Source organism: Lepidochelys olivacea (genome assembly GCF_965140295.1).
Source record: "Lepidochelys olivacea isolate rLepOli2 genome assembly, chromosome: 15".
Lineage (NCBI taxonomy): Eukaryota > Metazoa > Chordata > Testudines > Cheloniidae > Lepidochelys > Lepidochelys olivacea.
Window position 1 is genome coordinate 21,673,651 of NC_140425.1, and position 14,398 is coordinate 21,688,048.

The following is a 14,398-nucleotide window of genomic DNA, read 5'->3' on the forward strand; positions in this document are numbered from 1 at the left end:
TGCTGTTTTTTTCCCCCAACAGAAACCATCAATTCTTCAAAATTAGGATAGATTAGGGTCACTTCTGTGGACAAGACTACAACCTAGAGTTAAAGGATACAAGGTGGGAGCCAGTGTAACAGGTACCACCAACTCACTCTTAAATGCACCAATGATCATCACAAATACATAATTTCATGACAGACGAGGACTAAGGTTACTTTGAAATTACCATGTTATATGCATCTTGCCTGGTGTAGGTTAGGAGCTCTTCCTCTTCTTCCAACTGCATTTTATCTTCCTTTTCCTTCAGCTCTTTGATATGATTGAGTTCCCACTCTCTGTTTGCAGTTTTCGACTTCTTTAACAAGGAAATTCAGTACAATTAAATTAAGCTTTACAGCATTGCAATCTCAGAAAGTAACTGCCTAGCTTTTCACAAAAAATTAAATGATATTTAAAAGTGGATTGCCACATATGTGGATATAACTAAGGAATGGATGTATTTATTGACATGACAACATAGTGGTACGAAGAGTTTACTAAGATCAACCTGCATTCTCATGGAGTAAGACAGGAAATGCCAGGACACAGAAACAAACCTACCACGCCATCCATAGACACAAAACTTATTTTAGCAAGGGATAAAATGCTCACTAAGTCTTTTTCGTCCTATTTAGTCTTTTTTTTTTAATGTAATATTAAGCACAACCATTTTAAACAAAGCTTCAGTGACAAGAGTTCCAGTAGTATTTTTCTAATTTATTTATTTATTTAGCGTGTGCCAAGCGATGGCATCTTCAGTGGCATGATGCAGTTCTTCTAGGCCACCTAGTCAGTGGGCATTCATTGACAATGTGTGTCACCGTCTGTATTGCGCCACAGCTGCACAAAGGGCTGTCACGAAAGCCTCAGCGATACTGGTTACCAATTTTATAATGGTATATTCCCAGTAGTGAAATGTATTTCCTTACCTCATTGACTTTCTGCTTTCCCTGATCATTGTTTTCAGGAAATAATTCCAAGTAATTCAAAGCATACTTTTCAATCGGCGTCAGCTGTTTAGGAAAACACATTTTCACATACCGCTAGTTATTTAGGTTTATAATTAAAATACAAACCTATTTTACCAGTTATTTAGGAAAAAGACCATTATTTATTTCTGATGCACCAAAAGGTAGCATGATCTGATGATCAGAACATAGACCTGAGGGCCAAAAATTCCCAAGTTCTAGTCCTATTACTGACTCTCAATATGGCCAGGGATAGGCCAGAATATCTTGGTCTCCATTTTGCCATCTGAAAAATGAAGGTAATACCACCTGAATACTGTAAAGAAGCCCTAATTGCTTTCCAGTAAGCAGGATATTAACTCTCTGTTTAATCTCTGCACGGGGGTCCGTAGAGCAACAAGGAGGCAGGGATGGGAAATGAAGGCCCAATCAGACTAAGGAAATAGAGGAAACTCTAAAAATAGCTAACTTGATAATTAGGAGGAAGATAGAGGGTTGCACATACATCTGGGGAAGTGCTGGGCTGTAACCCAAGCTGGGGTTGCTTTCTGGTTAAGTAAAACCATTTACTTTTACCCCAGAGCACTCACTCTCTCAAGAGAAAACTTGCTGACTGAAAAGTTTGTGTTGATGACCCAATAGATTGGCATAACTAGCTCAGACTATCACCCAAGGCTTTGCAATTAATTTGATGCCAGTGAGGTGATGTTAGGGTACTTCAATAAAATTCTGTTTCATTACCACACAGGAAGTTATTTTCAAATGTTTCCAAAGGTTAGACATAAAAGTAAGAGACATAATTCTACCAGATCCATAATGTCAGCCAATTCCTCTAACTGTGACGGAGCCTTAATACTTCTTGGACAGCATAACTCTGAAGTTACTTCAGTTCTTGACTCAATTCTTGCCTCTTGTGCATATTTTCCAAGATCCTCTTTTCTCTGTTCAACACTAAGAGCCTTGTGAAAATATTAAAAACATTATAAGAAAAAATAGAGTGTGTGATTGTAGTAAAAAGTTACATTGGAATTGGACTTTACTCTCAATTTTAGAAAAGTAAACACTTATGAGAATGTTAGCTGAATATAAAGCCATTTGTCATTTGAGTCAGTGAACAAAGCCAGGAATAGGGCAATAGCACAACTGCAGAAATAAAGAACTGGTGATGTACGAAAACAATCATGAGAGTTTTCTCATCACTGACCTCTTTTATTTTCTTTATTACCTCAGATTTCAAAAATCACCACACAATTTTTTAGCAGATGTGCTAAAATTAAACAAAATGAGAACACATGATGTGCCCTCATCCATAAAAAAAAATTTCTATGATGGTTAGAGCTTTTATTTCAACTAAGAATTGGGATCAGATTTTAGTAATACAAATCTATGGTATGCTACAGAATGAACAGTTCCAAAGCTTTATTCTCTGGAGTGCTCACTGTAATCATTTAGTTCATTCTTTAAATTTAATCTTAGAAGGATTACCAATAGATCTGTAAAAAGAAAAGGAATACTTGTGGCATCCGATGAAGTGAGCTGTAGCTCACGAAAGCTTATGCTCAAATAAATTTGTTAGTCTCTAAGGTGCCACAAGTACTCCTTTTCTTTTTGCAAATACAGACTAACACGGCTGCTACTCTGAAACCGGTCAATAGATCTGTGTGTAACACTCAGGCATATATCATTACAGTATTTAAATGAAAAAATAACGAGGAGTACTTGTGGCACCTTAGAGACTAACACATTTATTTGGGCATAAGCTTTCGGGGGGCTAAAACCCACTTTATTGGATGCATGCAGTGGAAAATACAGTAGGAAGATATATATACACACAGAGAACATGAAAAAATGGATGTTGCCATGCCAACTGTAACAAGACCAATTAATTAAGGTGGGCTATTACCAGCAGGAGAAAAAAAAAGCCTTTTGTAGTGATAATCAGGATGGCTCATTTCAAACAGTTGACAAGAAGGTGCGAGTAACAGTACAGGGGAAAAATTAGCATGGGGAAATAGTTTTTACTTTGTGTAATGACCCATCCACACCCAGTCTTTATTCAAGCCTAATTTAAAGGTGTCCAGTTTGCAAATTAATTCTAATTCTGCAGTTTCTCATTGGAGTCTGTTTTTGAGGTTTTTTTTGTTGGAGAATTGCGACTTTTAGATCTACAATTGAGTGACCAGGGAGGTTGAAGTGTTCTCTGACTGGTTTTTGAATGTTATAATCCTTGATGTCTGATTTGTGTCCATTTAGTCCTTTGTGTATTGTCCGGTTTGGCCAATGTACATGGCAGAGGGGCACTGTTGGCACATAATGCCATATATCACATTGGTAGATGCGCAGGTGAATGAGCTTCTTATGGTGTGGCTGATGTGATTAGGTCCTATGATGGTGTCCCTTGAATAGAAAGGTGGACAGAGTTGGCAACAGGCTTTGTTGCAAGGATAGGTTCCTGGGTTAGTGTTTTTGTTGTGTAGTATTGTGTGAGTATTTGCTTCAGGTTGGGGGGCTGTCTATAAGCGAGGACTGGCCTGTCTCCCAAGATCTGAGAGAGTGAGGGATCGTCCTTCAGGATAGGTTGTAGATCTTTGATGATGTGCTGGAGGGGTTTAAGTTGGGGGCTGAAGGTGACAGCTAGTGGCATTCTGTTACTTTCTCTGTTGGACCTGTCCTGGAGTAGGTGACTTCTGGGTATTCTTCTGGCTCTGTCAATCTGTTTCTTCACTTCAACAGGTGGGTATTGTAGTTTTAAGATTTGTATTTAAATGATGATTTTGTTTTGTGGACCAAAATCTTTTCTAGGTGTGATTCATGTGGAATTTATATCTCAAGTTTTGTTTTGAGTTTCAGACAAAAACTTCAGCCCAATCACGGACTTTCATACAATTTCAGGTTACAGCCCTGCAAAACCCACTGAATTTATATGGTTTTGATGCCAAAACAATAAAACCTTTGCTTCATCCCAAAACTCTGCCACAGTTCCCCCAAAAGAAGAATCTAAGCAAGTTTTTCAGCAAATCTGGCCAGAATCTGAGTGCGCATGAATGATGCCAGACATCATACTTATCCCTGAGGGACTATGTCTAAATTAAACTTTTTTTCATTCTTGATACAATTTCTACAGAAGTTAAAATACTGGGGTACAAGTAACCTGTCTAAACATAAAAACACTTCAGTCGAAGTGAAGTCAGGCCATTAGTATTTCTGTTCCTCTCTCTTACCTCTGCAAAAAGCCGTGCAACTTTGGACGAGACTGTTTCTGCCAGAGAAGGTTTCTCAGAAAGTACCACAAACTCCCCAGCTTTGACTCTGAAATCAAGGTCCTCTAACGAAGAATGTACTTCAAGTAACTCCTGAGCAGTTTGCTGAAAGTCAAAAAGATGTTTTGGATTCCCAATTATAATTAGAAAATTTGAAATGGCTGATTTTATCTTAAATCCACATTCTTGGTTCTTTCAGTAAACAGTCTGTCAGTGAAGGGAGAATTATAATTGCATTACCTATGAAAATTCTTAACACATAATACAAGATTATCTTAAAGTCATTAAGTTCTCAACTTGACCTGTCTTGACAATGGTATCATATGACAGATCTTGCCTTATGGAATGCAGAGGACATACAGGTTACCCTATTTCTTTCTACAGCCCATCTTGTCCACAGTGGGAAACAGGTGTGCCCCTTTAAATGGGAGCCATTGCTGAAACAACTTATTTTTCATCTAGCCTAATAATGTACCACCAGGAAATTAATTTTAAAAAATCACTCTACACAAATCTGAAAAAATTCTTCTGGATGAAATTTAACTCTCAATGTAAAGAAATGTTTCTACATTCATTTCATAGTTACTAACTGCTACAGAACAATCAATGTAGCTTTTAAACTAGCCTTGTAAAATCATCATGAAAATTTCCTAGGCAGGCACAAAATGTACTACGTTACAATAATAGTTTAATGTTACATGCTTATGAAAAGATATTACTAGCCCCAGGCAAAAGGCTGCTCTTCAAGAGAGCAATGCTGCAAGGTGCACTGTTCCCTCTAAGCTGTGTGCGTGTGTGCGCGCACCCAGATCCGAAACACCATGCACACAAAAATTTGCACAGAAGAAATTTTTTGCGCACACGGCCTGTCAAAAATTAGAGGGAACGTTGGCAAGGTGTTGAGCACTCTGACACCAATCTAGTAAGGCTCTCAAACATGCACATAACTTTAATTTTTATGCATCTTCAATAGTACTACTCACATGCTTAAATATTTTGAAGTACCTGTGTTAAAAATGTCATAGGATAGTTATTTCCCTGAGCAGCTACTTCTTTAATCAAAGATTTTGCGCCATTTTTCAACAGCATCTCTTCTACGGAATTACCACTTACAAGCCTGTGGAACAAAACACCCAGTAAATACAGCAATGTACCATTAAAGGCATGTTCTTCTGAAACTAAGCATTTAACAGCTAACTTTCTTTATATTATAGCAGTGTCTAGCAGCACAAATTTAGTTCAGGGCCTGTTACACATTTTCATTAGAGACCTTGATTTTAAAAACTTCAAAGTTCTTTTACAAGTTCAAAAATCACTTTCAAAACAGATATTTTCAAAATACAGGACAAAGTTTGGCATAAAAAAGCAACTTTATGTAAGAATAACTTCAAAGCATAAAGATGCTTGCAATGCATATCCCCAGTATGAAAAGTCCACAATCTATACCTCCTGTTGATCTCCCTGCCAGGGGAGATGACTGCTCTCTATAAATACATCAGAGGGATAAATACAAGAAAGAAAGAGGGAGTTATTTAAGATAAAGGCCAGTGTTGGCACAAGAACAAATGGATATAAACTGGCTATCCAGAAATTTAGGCTTGAAATTAGATGAAGGTTTCTAACCATCAGAAGAGTGAAGTTTTGGAACAGCCTCTGTAATTGAAGTCTTTAAATCAAGATTTGAGAACTTCACTAACTCAGCCAGAGGTCACGGGCCTATTACAGGAGTGGGTGAGTGAGGTTTGTAATGTGAAGGTTGTCAGACTAGATGATCATGATGATCTCTTTTGGTGGTAAGTCTATGAAATCATGAGACTAGAGCCTCATGATCACCAACATCTCTTGGTCAATGGTTTCCAAAGCTACCAATAGACTTCGATCAGCAAGGACATTTATTGTCCATCACCATCAAGAGACTGTCAGGCATATTAACCGTAACAGTCAGAACAGAATACTGAGAAATACAGATGATTTAGAATATGAGAACAGAAAAATGGAAGAGGAAGACAGAGATATAATGATGGAAAAGAACAAGGTTTTAAATTTCCCTTTAGTCTTAAGGGGGGAAAAAAAGTCTTCAGATGGAGAATATCCCAACATCATAACGCAGATGTTTTATAGTGGAACTGATTTTAGTTGAAGCAGAGTTCAGCCAACATTGAGCACTTTTGAAAACCCCATCCCAAAGCCATCGCTAGGAGCACTTCGGTCAGTCTAAGTATCTTTCCCCTTTTCAGTTTTACAATAGCTACACTGGCTTCTAAATACTAGTGTCACCTGTATATGTGGATGTCTTTGTTTCTCCCAATTATATCACACCATTCCTGAGCTTTTGCATGCATCAGTGGATCTAAATCAGTGTCACAGAACACAACAATGTTTGCCTGTACATGACTGCCACCCATGGAAGGACTGTGGGAGGAAAGAATGGCACAGAAGATTCGCTTATCTCTGTTGAATCTTTTTATCAGCTCCTAAATGGGAAAAAGTTATAGTTACAACTCCAAACTGCTGTACATGAAATCTTTGAACTACGTTTTACTTCACCTTAAGAACAAGAAGATCTTAAACTGCTAACTTTATTATTTATTTTTGTGATCTAGGTCAAAGGTGTTCAGTCTTTTTGTTAATATTTTATAAATTGACACAAATAAATAATCTTAAATTAATTTACATACTATTCTGAAATGTTTTAGAGTCAGGCTTTAGTTGACCAATCTAAATGCTACAGTTCTATGCAGTCATTCCATTTATCCTCCATAGAACACATCACAAATATCTTCTTTTGTTGTTAAATTATGCATACTTTCTTCTTGATTTCTCTTTTTACTTGCCCCATACTGTGCAGATTGCTATGCTGCTTTAAGGCAAAATATTTTTCTTGATGTTTTACACTGTATCCGGCTCAAAGCACAGTGATATATAGGAGATGAAAAATGAGAAAGAAGAACTAACTATGTTACTGAGATTAATGTTTGCTCAAATTGTAGGCCCCAAAGGAAATGCAGAGTCCTATTGGGGAGGGATATGAGCATATTTTTAATTTATCCTCAGGCAATGCCAGGGCACTATACAGGCAAAAAAGCCCCTGGAGTAAGGCTGAGGAAAAGCCAACAAACTTAAAAACACTCACCATGCATTTACAGACAGTATAATCTCAAGCATTAAGTCAAGAATATTGCTAAAACATAAGAGCTACTGTTCATCTGGGATAAAATGATTTAAGGCTCTCTACAAGAAATAATCATGAAGCAGGACGACTCAGGATATGCTGTCTTGGCAACTTCTTCTCTTCACTGACACCTAGCAATTTAATTGATCGGTTTTTACTAACTGTGCTTTCTGTGCTACTACCACTTAGTTGTTCTAGCCAAATACATAATAGGCCTATGGCACTGCCAAATAGGAAGACTTAAATTTTTAAAGGTTTCAGAGTAGCAGCCGTGTTAGTCTGTATCCACAAAAACAAAAGGAGTACTTGTGGCACCTTAGAGACTAACCAATTTATTTGAGCATGAGCTTTCGTGAGCTACAGCTCACTTCATCTGATATATACAGTGGAAAATATAGTGGGGAGATTTTATATACACAGAGAACATGAAACAATGGGTGTTACCATACAGACTGTAACAAGAGTGATCAGGAAAGGTGAGCTATTACCAGCAGGAGAGGCGGGGGGCGATGGATTTAGGCTTGAATAAAGACTGGGAGTGGATGTGTCATTACACAAAGTAAAACTATTTCCCCTTGTTTATTCCCCCCCTACTATTCTTGTCAATTGCTGGAAATGGCCCACCTTGATTATCACTACAAAAGGTCCCCTCACCCCTGCTCTCCTGCTGGTAATAGCTCACTTTTCCTGATCACTCTTGTTACAATCTGTATGGTAATACCCATTGTTTCATGTTCTCTGTGTATATAAAATCTCCCCACTATATTTTCCACTGTATATATCAGATGAAGTGAGCTGTAGCTCATGAAAGCTTATGCTCAAATAAATGTGTTAGTCTCTAAGATGCCACAAGTACTCCTTTAATTTTTCAAAACATTAGAGTGCTGTTGTATAAATCTCCACTTGGGCTTTCTTCCTCCAGTTATACGAATTAGTAATAAACAGATGTTAAGAGGCCTCTCTCACCTGATATTGCTCACAGCTGACATTTTCATCAATTCTTATGTAGGTGAGAAATTGGACATTTAAGAACAGCTCCAGTATATCTAACATTAGAATCATCTGCGTTAGAATCAGCACACGGTGTCCTTTAGATTTCAACTTCTGAAGCAAGCCAGCAAGAGCTTCCAATTTGCCTGTTTTTGAAAGAGAATAATAAAAGGTTTGCATGCAGCATTCAAGTGCCAGAGAAAGGAGGTTTGTAGAATATTGCCACCCATTCTCCTTTACCTGAATCGAACTGCACCAGTCGGCGATCAGGGAACTGTAGTAAGCGTGGAGTTGTAATCTGTTGCAGCTGATATAAATAGGGAGCTGCCTGCTCTTTAAGATTATGCTTGAAAATTTTCATTCCATGCCTATATGAAGGGGGAGGATTTCCGACACGCAAATATGCGGGAGCAGCAACTGCTGCCGGCAGCACACAGAGAGCGCTGTAAAATGAAGCAAAACTTTAATATAGCCTGAGCTGCTAAAAATCCACAGTCTATATGGAACACTGAGTTAAATATTCAAAACTAGTATTAAAATATTCAATGTCTACCAGCATAATACCTCTTCCAAGAATCATCCTTATATTTAATAACTATTAAACCTCATGTGTGCTTTTCTGACTATTACATAATTTTTTATATTCTTGTTCCCAGGGTGTCTTATATACAGTAGGAACTGATCATCCTGCAACCCATCCTCTTAAGTGTAGGTTAAATCAGTGATTTTATCTGCTGCACTGAGAAAGTGAGACAATGAGATTATGGGTTGGAGAGTAGAAAAAGGCACTTGAAAGTAAATGAATGGATAAAACCTTTATGTCATGCCAAGGAGAACCAAGGACTCCTTAGTGTACCTACCTCTACAGACGAACATAGAGTAAGAGAAATCCAAACTAACCAGATATCCACTATTCCTCTGCTCCTTTTATTTTCTCTTTAGTTTATCATTTACTTATCTATATTTGTTGCTCAGTGTGGACCCTAGATTCAACTTTTTTTAAAAAAGAGACAGAAATGTCTGTATGGGTTTTTTTTGTTGTTGATTTAAAAAAGAAGCAATGTAAAATGTTCAATATTTGTAGATAACCTGGGATTACCATGCAATTTACAACCACAGTACCTTCTTACCTGCCAGGATACAAAATGTAGAGACAACATGGGAGACCAATCAAATATGAGGGAAACAAGAAACAGTGCAGGAAACTTGATGTAACAGATTTACTTTCTTTAGCAAAAAGAATAGTTGTCATGATTCTGCAGTTGTAATGTAAATATTTTACAGAAGGGAAAGCTTTGTGGTAAAGTTTGTGTAAGCCAAATGCAAATAAGTCTATTAATAGGACAGCTGAGAGGAATGCCTTCAGAAAATCCCGTATCTTACTACCAGATAAAATATAGATTTGTCAGTTTTATATTAAACTACAGTTACCTATTAATATAATCCTTTAGGGATTCCTGTCGCTGATCGGATGTCAGGATCAGGGCTTGCAGTGGATCATTTTGGCCTCCTGAGCCACTTGAAGAAAGGCAACAGTTCACAAAACCAGCCCACATCCATTTGTTGTCCCTGGTAGAACTCTGCTGAGGAATCTTTTTTTCACCAATCAAAGAGCAAATTCCCAACATGTCTCTGCCATACATTGGGACTCTGGAACAACGTCGCTCATTTCCAGAAAATATTCTGTCCAGGCGCTCTTTTAGGTGCCTGTTCTTTTCGTCAAATGCTGTCTTTTATAATAAAATTGTTATTAATATACTTTGACTAGATATCGCTTATGTAAACAAAAGAACACACAAACATAGGTTGTGCAAGAGAAACTTTACCTTAAGTGTGAATTCCAATAATGGCAGTGTGGGAAGATTAGGTAACAAACAAAATGCAGTAAAGAATTATACAAGTATGATGAAAATGTAGATACTGGGATAGGACATTTTAAAGCAATCAACATCAACATTCCATGTCCTGCCTGCTGCTACAAACTTTTCCTCTACCTTACGCAATGTGTGAATTACAGCAGGAGGTATATTCTGCATGCTTTGTTAACATACTGTTCTACTTGGTGCGTGTGCATGCGCACGCGCACACACACACACACACACACACACACCCCTTCCCTCCCCACCATATCTAGTATTATACCTGTGTTGGACATTCTAGGGTAGATACAGATTTTGATTCAGTTTCTGGATCATCCACGGCCAAATTGGTAACTGCATTTTTTCCAGAAAACAAACAGACAAAAAGAAGGTATTTATTTCATAGCCAATATTCAGATATAGATATACAATTTAATTTGATGCATACAAATGATATTCTGATATAGGAATCTACTGCTCTCTAAAAACTCCACACAGATCAGCAAAAAGGAAAAGATTGACATGTATATTCCACCTTTCATTCAAAGACCCCAGAAGGCTTGACAATTTCACAAAGAACATAACAGATTTCTAATAATATAGAGGGAGTAACTGGTGGCTTTAATAAAACAAAAGAAATAACACTCTTGGGCATAATCTGAAGGAAAAATTATATTTCAATTTTAAATAGACTGAAAAAAGAAATGTTATTTATCTCATATTACATGGCAGAGTTATATTTCCTTGCCTATTAGAAGTCTGATTAGCAACAGAAGACCAATCTCTCATAGATAATATATTAATTAGGTGCGGTCAAAATATATCCAACTACACTAAATGCTCGCATGGATCATTCACTGTAATCCCCTTCAGTCAATTTTTGAAGACAAAACTTAAGTGTCTTTTTGAAACAAACTGACATTTTGAATAGTTCAAAAATTTTAATGCTTGCTCCTAAAAGATTTTTTTAAATATATTATTTTTCCAAAATGCATACTAACAGTCAAAATTCCAGCTGCTCAACTGGGCATCTCACCAAAATTACAGCAAGGCTCAGACTTCATAAGTCACACCATTACAGAAACATATATGCTTCATATACCATGAACCTGTTCTGCTCTGATGAAGGGTTTGCTATTTCAAAGTAACAAGGATCCCATTCTCTGCCTGTTTCAGAAAGCATATCTGTCAGCTCTTAATATTTTCCAGTTCTTACAAATGGAGCTGAGGGGCATAGTTCAAGAACAGTATGATGTACATGCATCCCATCTTTAATTACAATGGTTCTGGTTATTTTTAAATAAATATATTTTTCAGATGAAACAAAACATTTTGCTTGTCAACAGTGTCCATTTAGATTGATCAACTCGACAGTTCCACAGTATTCAATTACATTATACTGCAGACTCAAACAACTGATGATCAATTATACTGTACAAAAATATATTCTAGTATGAACAGATGTATTATGTACCTAACAGAAAGGCACGGTGCCATCTTCTGACAGAACTCCTTATCTGAATTTACATCAACTGTTACACTTCAACAACATCCAGAATATGTAACTACTGTCAGTTTTATATAGACGGATTTTCCTTTCCTTTGTCCTCAGTCTCCAGAACCAGAAAATTAGATCCAAGGTGTATGACAGGTACTTTTAGGTACTCAAATAGATGACAAAGTCTGTAGACCCATGCCACACTCCCCAAAGATGTCAGATGTTATCAGTCATGAAATAAGTTTTTTTCTTTGTTTCTGAATAGAAGCGTCAGAACTCATTCTTAATATTAATACTTCAATCATATTCCAAACTGAATAAATAGTATTTTGCTGAAATGACAGATTATCGTATGCTATCTGGTGAAAGAGTTACTTACTTTGCTGCAGAAAGAAAAGGAGTACTTGTGGCATCTTAGAGACTAACAAATTTATTTGAGCATAAGCTTTCGTGAGCTAAAGGCTCAAATAAATTTGTTAGTCTCTAAGGTGCCACAAGTACTTTTCTTTTCGTGGATACAGACTAACACGGCTGCTACTCTGAAACCTGTCATTATACTTTGCTGCGTTTCTATTGTAGACGTTGGCAAATCTGCTCGATACTTTAAATGCTCTGGGAAGCCAGCATCTTGAACAGTCCCAGCCCCAGCACAATAGAGGAGCAACAAGGCAACTGGCCACTGAGATTGCAAATACCGCAAGCCTGGCACTGAAACAATGTGAAGAACACTTCCTGCAACTGTAAATGCACAATTTAATGAGTAAATTCTGGGAATGGCAAATCTATTCTACACCTATTTTGAACGGAATGTATTTGCCACTTCATGTAATAAAAAAATGAAACCATACAATTAAAGCTACCTAGCCATTTTTCCTATAAATGTTTTTTATGCCCTCACAAATCTCCTGTGCATAATTTCCCCTCTCTCCATGGTCCTGATAAATAATTACATAAGAGCGAATGCAATGAAAATTTGTCCACAAGAGAGCAATCACTCTAAATACCAGACAAGTATCAGACACGTTAATGGATTCCTGCCATTTCTTCATCTGGCCTAAAAAAGGTGAGCTATTTCTTCCAACAGCATAAACCCCCCAAAGCCAACTTTCCCCACAGCTCACACATTTTACTGCCTCAATCTACCTACTTCTAGCGTCTTGGAAGTAATGGCCCTCCAGAAACTCCCCTTCTACACAGTAATATGCATATCTGCTACCGGGCCAGAATAATTTTAGGTTTAAGGTTTTTTGGGGTTTTTTTAAAGACAAGTTATAGATTTCAGTTCCCCATTCCCACCAAAAAGAGCCCTAGAAGACAGCAGATGCATTATCACTCTTCCCCTCCCTGAAAGCTTTTCCTTTCTTTAACTTATCATTGAGGTTAGGTGTTCCAATTCACTTCCCACTCTGGGGTATAAATTTAAATCTTTTCCTGAAGTCTTTTTAGGAGTGTGGAGAACCTGAACTCAAATTCCAAAGAAAAGCCCTCATTCCCATATTGTATATGTTTATTTCCAGGACTCATCAGCTCTCTAAAACTTTGACTATATAGAGTAAATTAGGTCTAACAAGTCTGTCACTGACTATCAAACGCTTTCTCCTTTCCACATTACTCTTAGTAACACTTGCACTTTCATAGTGCCTTTCATCTAAGGATTTCTAATCACGTTACAAATGTTATTTATGCCTTACAACTCCCCTTAGTATCCCCGTGGGGCATAAACCTCAGTATCAATGCAAAAATGGTTATTAACATAACTATAACATTTACTATAATTTTAAAAACTTGCCTTTACTGAATTGTAGGAGATACAATTTCGTTCATACATATAGATTCAGAGATTACAAAGCCAGAAAGGACATTTGTGATCATCTAGTCTGACCTCCAAAGGACTTCCCTGAATTAATTCCTGTTTGAACTAGAGTATATCTTTTAAAAAACATCCAATCTTGATCTAAAAATTGCCAGTGATAGAGATCCACCATAACCTTTGATAAATTATTCTAATAGTTAATTACCCTCACTGTTAAAAATTTGCACCTTATTTCCAGGTTCAATTTGTTTAGCTTCAGCTTTTAAGACTCTGGATCTTGTTATACCTGTCTGCTAGATTGAAGACATAAAAGTTTTGTTCCCAATTTAGGTACCTATAGACTGTAATCAAGTCACCAGTAATCCTCTTTTCGTTAAACAAAACAGATTGAGTTCTTTGAGTCTATCACTGTAAGGCATGTTTTCCAATCCTTTAAAGTATTTCAGCAGAGGTTGCCCATGTAACGTGAAGCATATGTTTATGTTTTTGGCTGCTTATTTTATTAAAAGAAATGTCCAGACAAGCTGAAGAATTCCTAAGAAATCTTTGCTTTCTCCCAGTAAGTACAAATATGAAAAGCTTCAAGGAAAATACCACCTCTTTGGTCATAAATCTGTACTAATCACCTCCAGATCTGATAGCACAAGTTCTGGAATGCAGCTTTATAACTTTATTTTGCTTAAATATTATATATTGTTTTATTGTATATTATGTTAAACAAATACATCTAAATGTTACTTATTGTGATTTTTACCTTGTATAGTGTGACTGGTAGGAGTCTATAATTGTAAATTGTGGGTGAAGCTACTGTAGA

At 37.0% G+C, this 14,398-nt stretch overlaps 1 protein-coding gene across 2 annotated transcripts in view; it reads right to left on the bottom strand.

Moving 5' to 3' along the window:
• Positions 1 to 14,398, bottom strand: part of LOC311531699 (E1A-binding protein p400-like) — a 55,251-nt gene that overhangs the window by 16,327 nt on the left and 24,526 nt on the right. For both annotated transcript variants that reach the window (XM_084649316.1, XM_084649317.1), the window contains 10 exons: positions 10,557 to 10,627; positions 9,846 to 10,144; positions 8,655 to 8,857; positions 8,391 to 8,560; positions 6,530 to 6,726; positions 5,258 to 5,369; positions 4,214 to 4,357; positions 1,799 to 1,951; positions 954 to 1,037; positions 212 to 340 (listed from right to left, as the gene is read on the bottom strand). In XM_084649316.1, the coding sequence (XP_084505442.1) occupies positions 212 to 340; positions 954 to 1,037; positions 1,799 to 1,951; positions 4,214 to 4,357; positions 5,258 to 5,369; positions 6,530 to 6,726; positions 8,391 to 8,560; positions 8,655 to 8,857; positions 9,846 to 10,144; positions 10,557 to 10,627 (1,562 nt within the window). The remainder of the gene's footprint in view (positions 1 to 211; positions 341 to 953; positions 1,038 to 1,798; positions 1,952 to 4,213; positions 4,358 to 5,257; positions 5,370 to 6,529; positions 6,727 to 8,390; positions 8,561 to 8,654; positions 8,858 to 9,845; positions 10,145 to 10,556; positions 10,628 to 14,398) is intronic.